Source organism: Balaenoptera ricei, chromosome 14 (genome assembly GCF_028023285.1).
Source record: "Balaenoptera ricei isolate mBalRic1 chromosome 14, mBalRic1.hap2, whole genome shotgun sequence".
Classification (NCBI taxonomy): Eukaryota; Metazoa; Chordata; class Mammalia; order Artiodactyla; family Balaenopteridae; genus Balaenoptera; species Balaenoptera ricei.
In genome coordinates, this window is record NC_082652.1 from 51,422,227 (window position 1) to 51,439,776 (window position 17,550).

Sequence of the window (17,550 nt, forward strand, 5' to 3'; positions counted from 1 at the left end):
CACAACTCAATCACACAGGCGTATTTCCTCCAGAATGTTCAGTATACGGTACTTTATGTAGACTTCTCATTTTGTCACACAGATTATTAAAAAGATATGTAATCACCTCTAATGCAATACTCAATAGTCAAAGACTGACAGCTTTTCCCCTAAGATCAGGAAAAAGAGAAGGATGTTCACTTTTACCACATTAATTCAACACAGTATTGGAACTTCCAGCCATAGCAGTTAGGTAAGAAAAAGAAATAAGACATCCAAATTAGAAAAGAAGAGGTAAAATTATCTCTGTTCACAAATGTTACTTGTATAAAACCCTAATGAGTCCAAAAAAACTGTTAGAGCTAATAAATGAATTCAGCAAAGTTGCAGAATACAAAACATTCAAACATGAATTGCATTTCTATAGATTAACAATGAATGATCCAAAAAAGAAACTAAGAATTCTACTTACCATTATATCAAAAAGAATAAAATACTTAGGAATAAGTTTAACCAAAGAGGTGTAAGATTTGTACACTGAAACCTATAATAAGAAATAAAAGAAGATACAAATAAATTGAAATACATCCCATTTTCATGGATTGGAAGACTTAATATTGCTAAGATAACACTGCTCAAAGCAACCTACAAATTAAATGCAATCCCTATCAAACTCCCAATGGCATTTTGGTAGAAATCGAAAAACCCATCTTAAAATTCATATAGATTCCCAAATGATCCCAAATAGCCACAACAATATTTAAAAAGAAAATTAAAATTGAAAGACTCATACTTCCTGATCTCAATACTTACTAGAAAACTATCGTAATCAGAATAGTGTAGTATAGGCGTAAGGACAGACATATAGGCCAATAAAATAGAAGAGCGAGCCTAGTGAAAAACTCTTGCATATATAGTCATCACTAGTCATCATGGAACCGCAAATTAAAACCACAGATACCACTCCATTCCGATTAGAATGTCTTTTTTCAAAACAAAAAAGAAAAAAACAGAAAATAACAGGCACTGATGAAAACGTGCAGAAATTGGAATCCTGGTGCACTGCAAGTAGGAATGTAAAATGGCACAGCTAGTATGGAAAACAGTACAGCTGTTCCTCAAAAAATTAAACATAGAGGGCTTTCCTGGTGGCACAGTGGTTAAGAATCTGCCCGCCTATGCAGGGGACATGGGTTCGAGCCCTGGTCCAGGAAGATCCCACATGCCGCAGAGCAACTAAGCCCATGTGTCACAACTACTGAGCCTGCCTGCATTCTAGAGCCTGTGAGCCACAACTACTGAGCCCATGTGTCGCAACTACTGAAGCCCACGCGCCTAGAGCCCGTGCTCCACAACAAGAGAAGCCACCGCAATGAGGAGCCCGAGCACCACAACGAAGAGTAGCCCCCGCTCGCTGCAACTAGAGAAAGCCCGCACACAGCAACGAAAGATCCAATGCAGCCAAAAATAAATAAGTAGAATAAATTTATTTTTTAAAAAATTAACATCGAATTACCATATGATTTACCAACTCCACTTCTCGGTACATACTCAAAAGAAGAAGGGACTCAAACAGATATTTGTACAACCATGTTCATACCAGCATTATTCACAATAGCCAAAAAGTGGAAGCAACCCTAGTGTCATCAACAGACAAATAAATAAAATGTGGTATATACATACAAGAGCCTTTTAAAAGGAAAGAAGTTCTGACACATGCTACAGCATGGATGAACCTTGAAGATATTATGCTAAGTTAAATAAGCCAGTCACAAAAGAATAAACTGTATGATTTCACTTAAATGAGGCAACTAGAGTAGCTGAATTCAAACTGACAGGAAGTAGATGGGTGGTTGCCAGGTGCTGGGAGAGAAAAGGGAATTACTGTTTAATGGGAATGGAGTTTCAGTTTGGGAAAATGAAAAAAGTTCTGGTGGTGGATGGTGATGACGGCTGCAAAACAATGTGAATGGACTTAACTGCACTGAACTGTACACTTAAAAAATGGTTAAAATGGTAAATTTATATTATGTATATTTTACCACAATAAAGAGAAAGAAAAAAAGGTTAAAACGTTAAATTTTATGTTATGTATATTTTACACAATGAAAAAAGTGCACGTGCACACACACACAGAGACACATGCACTCAAGGGTCAAGAGTTAACAAAATTAGTAACCTGAGCTACGTTGATGAGCACTGTCAGGTAAGTGATATTATATTTTTTAAGCTGTGAACGTGTGGTGTGAAAAATACAGTGATTACTGGTACAGTCTGGTGTCTCTGCCTTGACTAATGATTAGACGCTACCAGTTTTCACCTACCTTTGCTTTTACACCACCACAGAACATGCCAACACAGTGAAAAGGGCCAGGGGAGAGAGAACATCTTAGTAGTAATATGAAAACATTTTTTACCTTGTTCCATATGCCTCTTAAAAGGGTCTTGGCGATCCACCAAGGGGCATCCAGTCACCACACTTTAAGAACTACTTCTCTAAAGATGGATAAATATGGCAAGGGCAGAACAACATGACAGACTGAAAAAGCTGGAAATTTTTCAAGTCTTTCTCTCAATCAGGTAAATGTTCATAAATGGAGTTCAATATTTGCCTTAAGATGTCAGGGTTTCCCTGGTGGCGCAGTGGTTGAGAGTCTGCCTGCCAATGCAGGGGACACGGGTTCGAGCCCTGGTCTGGGAAGATCCCACATGCCACGGAGCAACTGGGCCCATGAGCCATAATTACTGAGCCTGCGCATCTGGAGCCTGTGCTCCGCAACAAGAGAGGCCGCGATAGTGAGAGGCATGTGCACCGCGATGAAGAGTGGCCCCCACTTGCCACAACTAGAGAAAGCCCTCGCACAGAAACGAAGACCCAACACAGCCATAAATAAATAAATAAATAAATAAATAAATAAATAAATAAAAGATGTCAGACATTCCTAATTCAGGCACTACTCTTAAAAAAAACAGCAAAACATTCTGCAATACTCCTTCTAGCTCTAAAAGTCTCAGATTCTATATACTTTGCAACATTCATTCAGTAACTCCCTCAACACATACTTACTGTGTATCTACTGTATGCTACGTTGAGGAAACAAAGGAATAGGCTCAGTCCTCCACTAATAAGAAACTCAACACAGAACCACTAAAATACTATATGTTAAATGCTATAATAATAGCAATAAAAAGTACATGGAGGTGACAGACACCACAGAAAATGCCAAGGATAAAGAGAACTGGCAAATATGAAGATAAGACCATTGAAATGGAGTCTGGGGACCAGAAAGAAAAAGAATAAAGGCAAGAGAACAGAGTAAAATGGACCTGTGGGACACCACCAAGCCAACAAACACACATTATAGGAGTCTGAGAAAGAGAAGAGGGTGCATAAAGAATATTTGGAGAAATAATGGCCAAAAACTCCCCAAATTTTAAAAAAGACATGAATCTACTAATCTAAGAAGCTCAATGAACTCCAGGTAGGAATAACTCAGAGACCCACACTGAGAAACATTATAATCAAACTGTCCAAAGACAAAGAATTTTTGAAAGCAGCAATTAGCGACTCATTGTCACGTAAACACAAGGGAGCCTCAATAAAATTAACAATTTCTCATCAAACTGTGGAGGCCAGAAGGCTATGAGATGCCATATTTAAACCCCTGGGGGTGTGGGTGAGGTGGGGAATGTCGACCAAGAATTTTAAATCTGGCAAAACTACCTTTCAATAATGAAGAAGAAATTAAGACATTCCAAGGTAAACAAAACCTGAAGGACTTTATTGGTAGTAGATGTCTCCTACAAGAACTGCTAAAGAGAGTCTTTCAGACTGACATGAAAGGACACTAGATCTTAACTAGAAGCCATATAAAGAAATAACAAACATCAGTAAAGTATCTACATAAGTAAATATAAAAGCCAGTATTACTTTATTTTTTGGTTGGTAACTTCTCTTTTTGTTTCCTATGTGAATTAAAATAGAAATGTATAAAATAATAGTAAGTCTGATGATGGGCACACAACATATATAAGATGTAGTTTGTGGGATTTCCCTGGTGGTCCAGTGGTTAAGACTCCGCGCTCCCAACGCCGGGGGCACGGGTTCGATCCCTGGTCAGGGAACTAAGACCCCGCATGCTGCATACTGCACATGGTGCACTGCACAGCCAAAAACAAAAAAACAAAAAGATGTAGTTTGTGACAACAACAGTATAAAGACACATAAAAGTGCAATGTGTTTATATCATCTTTTTTAATTTTTATATTTTTTATTTTTATTTTTTTGGCCACACTGTGAGGCTTGTGGGATTTTAGTTCCCCAACGAGGGATCAAACCTGTGCCCTTGGCAATGAAAGCCTGGAGTCTTAACCACTGGACCGCTGGGTAATTCCCTATATCTTTTTTTTAATTGAGAGAAAGTTCACATTACATTAAATTAACCATGTTAAAGTGTATAATCCAGGAGAATTTACCATATGGCTGTGCAACTATCACCTACATCTATTTCCAAAACACTTTTGTCACCCCCAAAGACAACTCCATACCCATTAAACAGTCATTCATTTCCCCTTACTCTTCTCCACCCAGTCTCTGGCAATGACTTTCTCTCTTTGTGGATTCATCTATTCTATTGGTATCCAACAGATATTTCATACAAAATGAAATCCTACAATATGTGACCTTTTGTGTCTGGCTTCTTTCTCTTCATTTTTTCTTTTTCTTTTCGCTGCTGTTGGGCCTTCATTGCTGAGCGCAGGCTTTCTCTAGTTGCAGCGAGCAGGGGCTACTCTTCGTTGTGGTGCTCGGGCTCCTCATTGCAGTGGCTTCTCTTGTTGTGGAGCACGGGCTCTAGGCATGCAGGCTTCAGTAGTTGTGGCACGTGGGCTCAGTAGTTGCAGCTCATGGGCTCTAGAGCATGGGCTCAGTAGTTGTGGCGCACTGGCTTAATTGCCCCGCAGCACGTGGGATCTTCCTGGAGCAGGGATCGAACCTATGTCCCCTGCACTGGCAGGGGGATTCTTAACCACTGGACCACCAGGTAAGTCCTCACTTCATGTTTTTTAGGTTCATCCACATTGTACCATGAATCAGTATTTCATTCCTTTCTATGGCTGAATAATATTCCATTGCATGGATATACCACATAAATCTATTCATCCACTAATGGACGTTCAGGTTGTTTCCACCTTTTGAGTATTGTGAATAACACTGCTACGAGCATTCTTGTATAGTATTTGTTTGAATACCTACTTTCAATTCTTCTGAATATATACCTAGGAGTAGGATTACTGCAGGAGTGCTAGTAAAAGATGAGGAGCTGGGCAATGGGATGGGATAGCAGAGACAAACAGAATACTGCTAAAATAGCAATAAAAAAGCTGCAGGTGAGGCATGTATGAAGAGAGGGGTCAAGATAATCTTGAATTTCTGAAATTAGGCAACTGGTAGACAGTAATCCCTTTCACTCAAATAGGAAATACAGGAAGAGTAACAGCGAAGTGGGACAAGAGTGGGGAAAGATGATTAAGTGTTGCATTGTACGTGCTGAGTTTGAGGTGCTCAAGAAATACAGTGACATTGAGACTGCTAAAAAAAAAAAAAAAAGAATATTGAATCATCAGCATATTGATGGAAGAAAGCAAAAATTACACCTGAAGTGTCAATTACAAATATATAAAGTGGGACTTCCCTGGCGGCGCAGTGGTTAAGAATCCACCTGCCAATGCAGGCGACACGGGTTCAATCTCTGATCCGGGAAGATCCCACATGCTGCGGAGCAACCAAGCCCATGCGCCACAACTACTGAGCCTGCGCTCTAGAGCCTGTGAGCCACAACTACTGAAGCCCACGCGCCTAGAGCCCATGCTCCACAACAAGAGAAGCCACTGAAACAAGAAGCCTGTGCACTGCAACGAAGAGTAGCCCCCACTCGCCACAACTAGAGAAAGCCCGCACACAGCAACGAAGACCCAATGCAGCCAAAAAAATAAATTTAAAAAAATTTTAAAAATAAAATAAAATAAATATACAAAGTGAAATTATTCTTAATCATTTTAAGCGTTTTCTATGTGCTAGTTATAGCACATCAACTGCATTTTTAAAATTCTAAAACAATAACTTGGATTAAATCCACATTATTAGTTGATTTACTAATTAAACTGTTGTAAATCTGGATTACGTACTACATTACTCAGGGTTTTCCAGAGAAACAGAACTAGTAAAGTGTGTGTGCATACACAGAAAGATATTATAAGGACCTGGTTCATGTGATTATAGAGGCTGTCAAGTCCCAAGATCTGCAGTCAGCAAACTGGAGACCCAGGATAGCTGATGGCATAGCACTTGTCAGAAAGCAGCCTCAAGATCCAGGAAGAGCCCATGTTTCACTTTAAGTCCAAAGGCAGGAAAGAAGGCAGTCAGGCAGGACAAATTTCCCTCTTACTCACAGAAGCATCAGCCTTTTTGTTCCATTCCAGCCTTCAACTGACTGAAAGAGGCCCATCAACATTAAGAAGGCCAATCTGCTTTATTCACTCTACAGATTCAAATGTTTTATCTCAGCCAGAAACATCTTCACAGACATACCTAAAATACTGTTTGACCAAATATCTAAAGCCACCTGTGGCCCAGTCAATTTGAACACATAAAATTAACCATCACAAGTGCTGTTCAAGATAACTCATGATTTTCTACTAAGAAAACTGAATTTTTTAGTAGTTCAGGAAAAATATGGTCCTTAACTACCCAAACCTCCTTGTTTAAAAGAATAATCTATAAAATAGAATACAGTACACATTATGATTTATTCCAATACTAAAGAGATGAAAACAGCATGTTGAATTAAATAGACAAGGATTTTTTTAAATTGTCGTGTAGTTGATTTGCAATGTTGTGTTAATTTTTGCTATACAGCAAGATGATTCAGTTATACGTATATATACATTCTTTTTTATATTCTTTTCCATTATGGTTTATCACAGGATAGTGAATATAGTTCCCTGTGCCATACAGTAGGACCTTGTTGTTTATCCATTCCATATATAATAGTTTGCATCTACTAACCCTAAACTCCCAGTCCATCCCTCCCCCGCCTCCCTTAGCAACCACAAGTCTATTCTCTAGGTCTGTGAGTCTGTTTCTGTTTCATAGATAGGTTCATTTGTGTTATGTTTTAGATTCCACATACAAGTGATATCATATGGCATTTGTCATTCTCTTTCTGACTTACTTCACTTAGTATGACAATCTCTAAGTCCATCCATGTTGCTGCAAATGGAATTATTTCATTCTTTTTTATGTCTGAGTAGTATTCCATTGCATATATGTACCACATCTTCTTCATCCATTCATAAATAGATAAGGTTTTTAAACCATGCTCTTGAAGAAGAATATTCCTTGAACTGGACCAAAACGTCATCACAAAAATCAACCAATGCAAACCATTTTCCCAATTTACAAAAAAACCAAAAACAAACAAAAACATAATGAATATAAATGTTTTCAGTTTTAAGTGCTTTTGCATAACATGACAATCCTCTGACACTTTCTTCTATTAGCCTGTACTAGAATTAAATGAGATACATTTAGTGCAAAGTTATACAGTTATTGTAAACTTAAATGTGCATTTCGTGATGGTCTTCACAGGGCTTTACAAGGCATCATGAACTAATACCTGAACAAGTTTGAGAACCACTTACTTAAACAATTACAACAAATACATTTAGAATAAGACTGCACGGTTCTCAGCCTAAGAAGATTAGCCATCATAAAGATGTAAATTCTCAGGAATTTCCTGGCAGTCCAGTGGTTAAGACTCTGAGCTTCCACTGCAGGGGGCACAGGTTCAATCCCTGGTCAGGGAACTAAGATCCCACATGCCATGTAGAAAGGAAAAAAAAAAAAGATGTGAATTCTCTTTGAGCTAATAAAATACCAAAATAATTTTTTTCTTGCAAATGACAAGTTGATTCTAGTGTTTATATGGAAAAACAAAACAAGAAGACACAAGAAAACTCTGAAAAAAAAAAAAAAAAGAAGAAGAGCAATTTGCAGGCCGGCGGGGGGTTGGAGCGGGATGTCCTACTAGATGTGAAAACATAATAAAGAGTGTGACAGTGATACATGAGTAGACCGATGAATGGAGCAGAATGACAGTCTACAAATATGCCAAACACATATGAAAACTGAGAGTATGTTAAAGGAAGCATTTCAAATGTGTGGAGGTAAAAAGAACTTAAAAAAAAATGGTGTGATAAACCAATGCCTACCACTTCTATCAGCTGAAACCGTTAAGAAAATAACAAGAATATTTAGTAACATAAATGAATATTTATAAACTGTAAGATAAACTGACACATCCTAAATGTTCATCAATAGAGTAACAGTTATATAAATTTTGGTGCATCCATAAAATGGAATACAGTGCAGTCATTTTTTTAATTGAGGCAACATAATATATATAAATACATCATAATCTGAAAGATATATTAAAAAGAAAAATAAAGCAAAAGCACAGAGAAATCTATATAATATCCAACCATTTGCCTAAACATGAAAGAGAGAAAGAAATTGTAACATATGTAGATGACTATATATGCATAGAAAATTCTGGAAGAATAAACTTAACAGATTGATTCTGGGTAAGGAAAATGGGTGGTGGGGGGAAGAGTGGAAAGGAGCCTTTGTGACTTTTCAATTTCGTATTACATGCATGTTATTACCTACTAAAATATACTGTATTTTTAAAAATACACCTGGAAAGTATATAGAATGGTAATTTTTTTCTTAGTTTCTCAGTTATTATAGATATAAAAGGGACTAAGGAAAAGCTATAAAAAGAAGAACAGACTAACAGGTACCTGATAAAAGCCAAGAGTTAAGCTAGAGAACCAAAAATGACCAAATAACCTAGATGACTGCAAGGTGACTACATAAATAATTCATTATTATAATCCTCTTCATACATTTTTACAAACAAAAGGATTTTAAAAATCTTAAATCACTTAAAGTTCTTTGCAGACATAAAACATTAAAAGTCTACCTAAAATATTTACTTTATTATCCTGTCTAGTTCCAAAAAGGAGTTGCGAACTGAAATGTTACATTTAAAATGTCAAATAATCTTTGTTTGACATAAAACCACATTCAAACGATTAAAGCAACAGTAAAAACTATGTCTACATACTTTGTACAGCTCCTAGTAAATTCTTTACTTCAAATCTCAAATCAAAGAAGCCTTTCCTGATTGCCTAAACTGAGCTAGTTTCCCAATTATATTGATATTTCTCTTTTGTATCACTATGAAGTTACTAATTTAGCAGAGTCTGTTGCCCTGACTGATGTGTAAGCTGTCTCCCTTATCCACTGAATCATCCTTGTCTAGCAACAGAGCAAGAGCTCAATAGGTATTTGCTGAGTAAAGGAAACCAACAGGAGAAACTTTTACATATCAAATGAAAATTTCATTTTATTCAAAAATACACTTGTAAAATTATGAACTATAATTATGTTTGTTTAATGTAGGCGCATACCTTTATTTTTATTGGAAATTTAAGGATAATTTGCTTAAATTTTGGAGCCGTAAAAACAACAGCAAATCATCGATTTTTTTAAAAGCTGTATGTTATAGGAAAGAGAACCTAAAGAAAATTATATTATAACCCAAAGGGAAATTTCATAAATTTGGTTTAAGTTCACACTGAGTAGGAATTAACATTTTGGAAGGAATATGTCTGCTTAAGGCAAAGCAATGTGTGCTAGCCTCTTGACCTAACTACCAATAATAGGAAATGGTCTAGCTCTTAGTATCTGGTTTGTGAATTGTTGGTGGGTCCTCAAAACCCTTTCATGGAGTCCATGAACTCAGAACTATTTTCACAATAATACTAAGACATTATTTGTCTTTTTCGCTCTCATCCTCTCACCTGTGTACAGTTAGTATATTCCTCAGGTTATGTGATATACATCACAAGAAGACTGAATGCAAAACCTGACATGAGAATTCAGCTGTCTTTAATTAAGACAGGCATAAAGATTTGCAAAAATGTAAAGCAATCACTCCTTTCTCTAATATTTTTAACTTATTTTTCATTAAAAACATCATTTTATGTTAACATAAAATCAATTTAGTACCACAGTTTTAAAATAATAGTTATTAAATAAATATTTTTCAATGTTTCACTTTCTAATATAACTCCCAATAAATATAAACCACATAAATGAAAGATCTGGGGCCTTTAATAATTTTTACAAAAATAAAGGGATCCTTTAATCATACAGTCGATAATCCCTGGTCTAGACCCTGAGAATATCTATGGAACAACCAATGTGATTTTTTCAAAGAATAAATTTAAAATAAAAGAGGGAATCCATAGACGTAAAGGAACTTAAATATAATAATCAAATGCAATGAAGAAACTTTACTTGCATCCTGATTCAAATAACTGGCTAAAAAAAAAAAAAAAGTGAGACAATCAAGGAAACAAATACTAGCTGGATATTTGATGATATTTTAAGAAATTAACTTTTTTAAAGTTGTTAACAAAGAATATAACTGTTACAGCTGGATGACGACTACACTGGGGTGCATAAAAGTCATACAGATTTGAGAAAAACAAATTCTTAGTGTAACTAACAAAATATAAACACTGTCTAACTTACTTGTTTAATTCTAGCTACAAAAAAGTATAATAGTATTGTCCAAAATAACAGTATTAGACAATATAAAAGCCATTGAATTGTCAATTCAAAATCAGAATCTCTTCGTTTTAAGGATTTATATGACTACATGTTTTTGAAGCAGATGAAAAATGTTCTTTAACCTTTTGTATTTTTCTAAAACCAAATAGAGCATCTAAGAATATACGGTACTTATTTTAGCACCACTTACAAACCTAAAGCCATATTCATGAATATAAATGTTAATTCGACATATTTAAGAACCTTTATCAAAGGCAATATGTTGAGATTATGCAGGCTAAAACTTGGAAAAGGAAAACAACCACCTATAGGAACCCACTATCTACTTCATAACCAACACATAACCCCCCAGTCCATAATACAATATAAAGTGATAATTAGTTCCCTGAAAGATGTCTAATACAGTTTATTGATAACAAAGTACTGATTTTAACAGGTGATTACAAATAGAAGGAAAATCTAAACTTTAGGCAGTTTAATTGTTGCCAGTTGGAGAAAAACCGTAACAAGCACTCAAGGGCTGAACATTCCCAGGTTTGGTTCTTTGCATTCCAAGCTATTTCTTGCCTCAGCATCTTCACATACCCCAGTAGCTGAATACCTCCTCCCCACTTACGGAATAGCTGGTTCAGAGAGGTCTTTAATTGAAGGTCACCTTACAGAGATCATTTCCCTCACCATCTAACTACTTAAGGTTCTCCTCCCTTAAATGCACTTAATACAAAATTTATATTTACAATTTTCTTGTTCATTGTTTGCCCTCCCCATGAGACTACAAATTCTATGAGGGCAGGGACCAACTTTCTTTCTTTTTATTTATTTTTTTAATTGAAATATATTTGACATATAAATATATCCCTGCCGGTCCAGTGGTTAGGACCTGGCACTTTCACTGCTGTGGCCCGGGTTCAATCCCTGGTCAGGGAACTAAGATCCCGCAAGCCACGCGGCATGGCCAAAACAAAACAAAACGTTGTTTTATTACTGGAATATATCCAATGCTAGACATATATAAGATAATAAACACAGGGTGAATTAACATACTCTAAAGGGTTGAGGCAATTATGATTTTGTTAAGACTCAAATATGAATAACATACAAGAGGCAAGTGTAAAGGACTCAATCAACTAGACTACTGAAAGCAGCAACTCTAATCAACTGCAAAGAACTTCCTCCTACCTATTCTCTTTCTACACCTCTTGCAGAGATCTGTTGTTCTTGTACTTGCATGTAGGCAAGAGCCTAGTGTTTGCATGTAGGCAAGAGCCTGTCAGTGTTGTTTTGTAAATTCTGGTACATTCATGGATGATATTTCTACAGCAATTAATGCAACATATAATTTAATTAGTGGTCTAATTTATAATTTAGCCCACTACTGAGAAGTTCAGAGTTTAAAACAATCACCTTCAAAAGACAGTATTAAGAAAGTGAAAAGACAACCCAATGAATGGGAGAAAATATTTGCAAGTCATGGATCTGATAACAGACTTGTATGTAAAATACATAAAGATATATGTATAGCTGATTCACTTTGTTATAAAGCAGAAACTAACACACCATTGTAAAGCAATTATACTTCAATAAAGATGTAAAAATAAATTTTAAAAAATAAAAATAAATTTAAAAAATAAAATAAAATACATAAAGAACACTTAATAATAAAAGACAACTAATAAGAGCCTGTTGTATAAAAAAAAATTCTAAAATTAAAAAAAAAAAGACAATGCAATTTTAAAATGGGCAAGGATCTGAATAGACAGTTCTCCAAAGATGACATACAAATGGCCAATAAGCACATGAAAATATGCTCAACATCATTAGTCATCAGGGAAACACAAATCAAAACCACAAGACACTTTACACCCAACAGGGTGGCTATAATCAAAAAGACAGATGATAATAATAAGTGTTGTTAAAGATGTGGAGAAATTGGACCCCATACACTACAGGCAGGAATGTATAATGATGCAGTCACTATGGAAAACAGTCTGGCAACTCCCCAAAACGTTCAATGTAGAGTTCATATATGACCTAGCAATTCTATTCCTAGGTATATATCCAAGAAAAATTAAAACACATCCACACAAAAACTTGTACACAAATGTCCATAGCAGTATTGTTCATAATAGCCAAAAAGTGGAATCAACCCAAATGTCTATCAACTGATGAATGGATAAATGCATACAATGGATTATTATTTGGCCATAAAAAGGGATGAAGTACCAAATACATGCTACAACAAGAATGAGCCTAGAGGACATTATCCTAACCAAAGGAAGCCTAGTCACAAAAGACTATATATCATATGATTCCATTTAAGGCAAATCTATAGAAACAAAGTAAATTAGTGGTTGCCTAGAGGTGGGGAAGCGGGAATGATGGCTAAAAGGCATGGGTTATGAAAATGTTCTAAAATTTATTGTGGTGATGGTTTTACAACTATATGATATACTAAAAACCAAATGGGTGAATTGTATGGTATCTTAATTATAACTCAATAGAGCTGTTGCAAAACAACAAAATGGTCACTTATGTTTTTGGTTACACTCTATTGCATTTATCAGGGAAATTATAGCTACTTTGGTCTTCATAAGGGCCATGGGGTATATCCCTCCAAAAAGAAATTATCTTTCTTTAAAGGAGACAAAAATAAGAAAAGTAGACAAAGGGGAAATCTTCACAACTGCATGATTACCATAACTGATGTATCATTTTACCTACTCATTCTCATATTTTGAGCAGTAACTTTTCCTACCAATGTCACATTTTTGTCTTCTTTAAATACTTCAAGAAACTAAAGAATGCCTAGCTTAATACAAAATGTTCAACTAATTTTCCTTAGTTTATTTCTTGACATTTCAAATTTGATCAATTCCTTTCAAAAATACTTACTTTGCAGAGATAATGTGAGGAGTCAAGATATCACAGTAAGGTGTCTAAAACAATGCCTTGTACTCAGTAAATAACTGTCATTATCATTATGCTAAAGGAAACAGAGGATCCTAAAGTTGATGAGCAAAACTGCAGAGAATGGGGAAGACATAATGGCTACACCCTACAAAGGCACAATCATGTGTCAAGGAAAGGAAACCCTTGGCAGAAAAGCCCACACCACACTGAGAACTGCAGCAGCAGCAGTAGAAGCATGATCATCACCTCCACTATTACCACCATTTCTATCATCACCATCATCATCCAACACTACTCTCCTCCTAAAGCAGCTGTTTATATGCCTTTAATTCTTTCTATTTATGAAACGTTTAAACATATGAAAGCATCCCCCAACTCAGCTAATAGAACATCTTATCATTTTCCATTTGTTTCAAAAAATGTTTCATATATATGTACTATAAGTTAACACAGATCCATTTTCATTCCCTCTCTTATGGTAGCCACTATCTTGGACTATCGTGTTAATCATTTCTATGCATGTTCTAGCTACAGATATCTGTAAACAATATAGAGTATTGTTTTGCATGTTTTCAAACTTTCACTATATAGCATATTGGTCTGCACCTTGCTTTCTTAGCCCAACATTCATGTCATGTTGTTTCATGCAGCTCTAGTCATTCACAAAAACTGTTGGACAGTATTATATTATATTGTATGAAAGACAAAATATATTTGTCCATACTCTAACTAATGAGATGTTAAAAGTGTTTATCTAATTTTCTTATTATGAGGCTACAATAAACATAATTTCTTGAGTTTCCAGGATATATTCATGGAACTGGTAGGCCAAAGGACATATACCTTCAACCTCATTAGAGGTTGCTAAGTTCATCTCCTTTTTTACACTACAATCAGCAGTGTAAGAGAGTTGTTTCCTGTCATCCTCACCAATCCTTGGTACTGTCACACCTTTTTTTCTTTTCTTTTTTTTTGGCTGTACCCCACGGGATCTTACTTCTCCAACCAGAAATCGAACTGGGGCCCCAGGCAGTGAAAACGCCGGGTCCTAACCACTGGCTGCCAGGGCATTTCCTATCATAATTTTAATTTTGCAAACCAAAGGGTCTAAAGTGGTACTTCATTGATTTATTTTTTCTTGATTAGTAAGATTGAGTATCATTTATTGGCCTTTCAGGTGTTTCCGCTTATGTAAAATGCCTTTAACAGTATGGCCATTTTCCTACTGATTTGTGGTAGTTCTTAAGAACAATCTGGGTACCAATCCTTATGCTCTTTCTCCCCTCCCCACCCCACCCCCAAATATAAACCTGTTGCTGATTTTCATATCTAGTAAGGTAGAAAAGCAAAGACAATTTCTGCCTTCTCAAAGTTCACAGCTATTTGCCAGACATTTATATCTGTGTTTCTCAAACCTTTTCGGCCACTCACAGGTGAATTCCTCCATGAGAGCCAATACACATACACTTACATATGAAGTGAAAAACAGGGCTCTACATCAACTTCTTCTAAGGCAGGGGTCCCCAACTGCTGGGCCACAGACCGGTACTGGTCCATGGCATGTTAGGAACTGGGCTGCACAGCAGGAGGTGAGCAGTGGGCAAGTGAGCGAAGCTTCATCTGTATTTACAGCCGCTCCCCGTCACTCGCATTACCACCTGAGCTCCACCTCCTGTCAGATCAGCAGCAGCATTAAATTCTCATAGGAGCATGAACCCTACTGTGAACTGCGCACGCTAGGGATCTAGGTTGCATGCTCCTTATGAGACTCTAATGCCTGATGATCTGAGGTGGAGCTGAGGCAGTGATGCTAGTACTGGGGAGCGGCTGCAAATACAGATTACCACTGGCAGAGAGGTTTGACTGCACAGAGACCATAATAAATCAACTGCTTGCAGACTCATATCAAAACCCTATCAGTGAGTGGCAAGTGACAATTAAGCTGCATCTTACGGAGTAGACTGGACATAAGCAACACACTTAGGGCATCACTGTCTCCCATCACCCCCAGATGGGAGCATCTAGTTGCAGGAAAACAAGCTCAGGGCTCCCACTGATTCTGCATTATAGTGAGTTGTACAATTATTTCATTATGTATTACAACGTAATAATAATAGAAATAAAGTGCACAATAAATGTAATGCTCTTGAATCATCCCCAAACCATCCCACTCCCCCCCAGGTCCGTGAAAAAACTGTCTTCCATGAAACCAGTCTCTGGTGTCAAAAAGGTTGGGGACCACTGTTCTAAGGGATTAACCACAAGCAAATACACAAGAAAATATACAGAATGTCTCCATTCTATATAGCCAATGCCACATTCTGGCTCTGATATTAATACATCATGTGGCTTTCATACGGATCAGTACACAAGCATCTACTTGATTAATAACGGCTTGTTAAAACAATTAATAAATAACCATCATATCAGGTACATCAAGATGTCTGAAACAACAATTAAGAGTGCCCATTCTCTTTATCCAATGAAATAAGAATTAAGGTACAAATTCAGACTAAGCAAATGAAATATTTTAATTTTCAGTCGTACCATCATACAATCAGTTCTTACGGATAAATCTGCTCTGCAGTAGTGAAATGATTTTTCTAGATATTTTAGTGACAGCAGACTACAGCTGAAAAAAAGTTAACTTTATTTACAGGAGCACTATAGAATGCTTTGTAAAATAAAGACGCTGCCCTAGAGGCATCTAATCATAGAGCAAGAAAGGACCTTGGATCAACTTAATCTAATTCCCTCATTTTCAGGTGAGGCACTTGCAATCCAGAAATTAAGAAATCTCCCTAATCCATCTCCTCTAAAATTTACAAATTCAGAGTTCTTTCTATTGCATCACGCATCTTATTTTACACTCCCCAGCTCTAAAACTATGATTCCCCTTAATTTTACAAGTTTGAGTTGATGTGTTACAGAAATAATGGAAGTACCTCCCCATACCAATCTTTCCCCTCCTCTATCCTCCATTATAACGTACCCAGCGAAAACACCTGACTGCCTAAATTTCTGACTGTAATTAGGTGCGGAGTGCAGAGCCCCTGGCTACCGTTTCCGCGTTAAACCAATAGAAATGTTAATCCTTTATACAATACCTTCTTCAACAACACCTACTAAACGTCGACTTTGCAGGAAGCGCAGTACACGCCGCTCCTCCTGGCCCGCAGACCACCGACGCCAGGGAGCCCGGGGCGCTGGGGAGGCGGGGTGCGGGGCAGCCGGGAGTTGGGGTCGCTAAGGGAGTGGGGCTCCCAAGGAGGGGGGTGGTCCCGGGGATGCCAGGGAACTGGCCGGGTGGCGGGGAGCGGCGGGGAGAGGCCGAGAGGCGCGGCCGACTCACCTTTCCGCAGCTCCCGCTCCCACACGGTGACGATGGGCCGCGAGTGTTTGCGGTGGTGGATGAGCCACAGGGACAGGGTCTGCACGCTCTGCTGCGAGTTGCTCAACTCCGACAGCTTCTTCTCCAGCGCCGCCTCAGAGAAGGCGGACATCCCTCCGATACCGCGCTCACGCCGTCCCACGCGGTGGGGCTGAGGGGGAGGAGAGTTTCACCGCCCTCGCCGCGGCCTCGCCCCCTCACCCCACCCTTCCCCACGCCCTCACCACCGCTGCCGCCACATCCAAGATCGGCTGCAAACCAGCAAGATGGCGTCCAGCCGGCAGTGACGTCACGGCCTACCCACGCCCCGCCCACCGAACAGGCTCAGCCGAGGCCGAGCGGAAGGGGCGGGGAAGAGACGCGCGCTGGAGAGGCGGTCGGGGGGCGTGCCCCCGGGTCTGGGCCGGAGGCGGGGCGGGGTTTGCCAGGCTTAGGACCCTCCTCCTGGGAGAAACTACCTTTACCAAGGGGTAATTAAAAATCCTTTGAACACCAGCGTGTTTGCACAAGGCGCCAAATGCTAGTTGTGTGGTCCAGCTCAGTAACAGTGAAGAGTTGGGACTTTCTT

The 17,550-nt window shown here is 37.9% G+C and overlaps 1 protein-coding gene across 1 annotated transcript in view; it reads right to left on the minus strand.

Annotated features, from left to right (window-relative positions):
* RPRD1A (regulation of nuclear pre-mRNA domain containing 1A) overlaps positions 1–17,255 on the minus strand; it is a 72,766-nt gene extending 55,511 nt beyond the window's left edge. The window contains exon 1 of the mRNA XM_059894086.1: positions 16,944–17,255. Coding sequence (XP_059750069.1) covers positions 16,944–17,094 — 151 coding nt within the window. The 5' untranslated portion in view covers positions 17,095–17,255. The remainder of the gene's footprint in view (positions 1–16,943) is intronic.
* Positions 17,256–17,550: the final 295 nt, after the last annotated feature.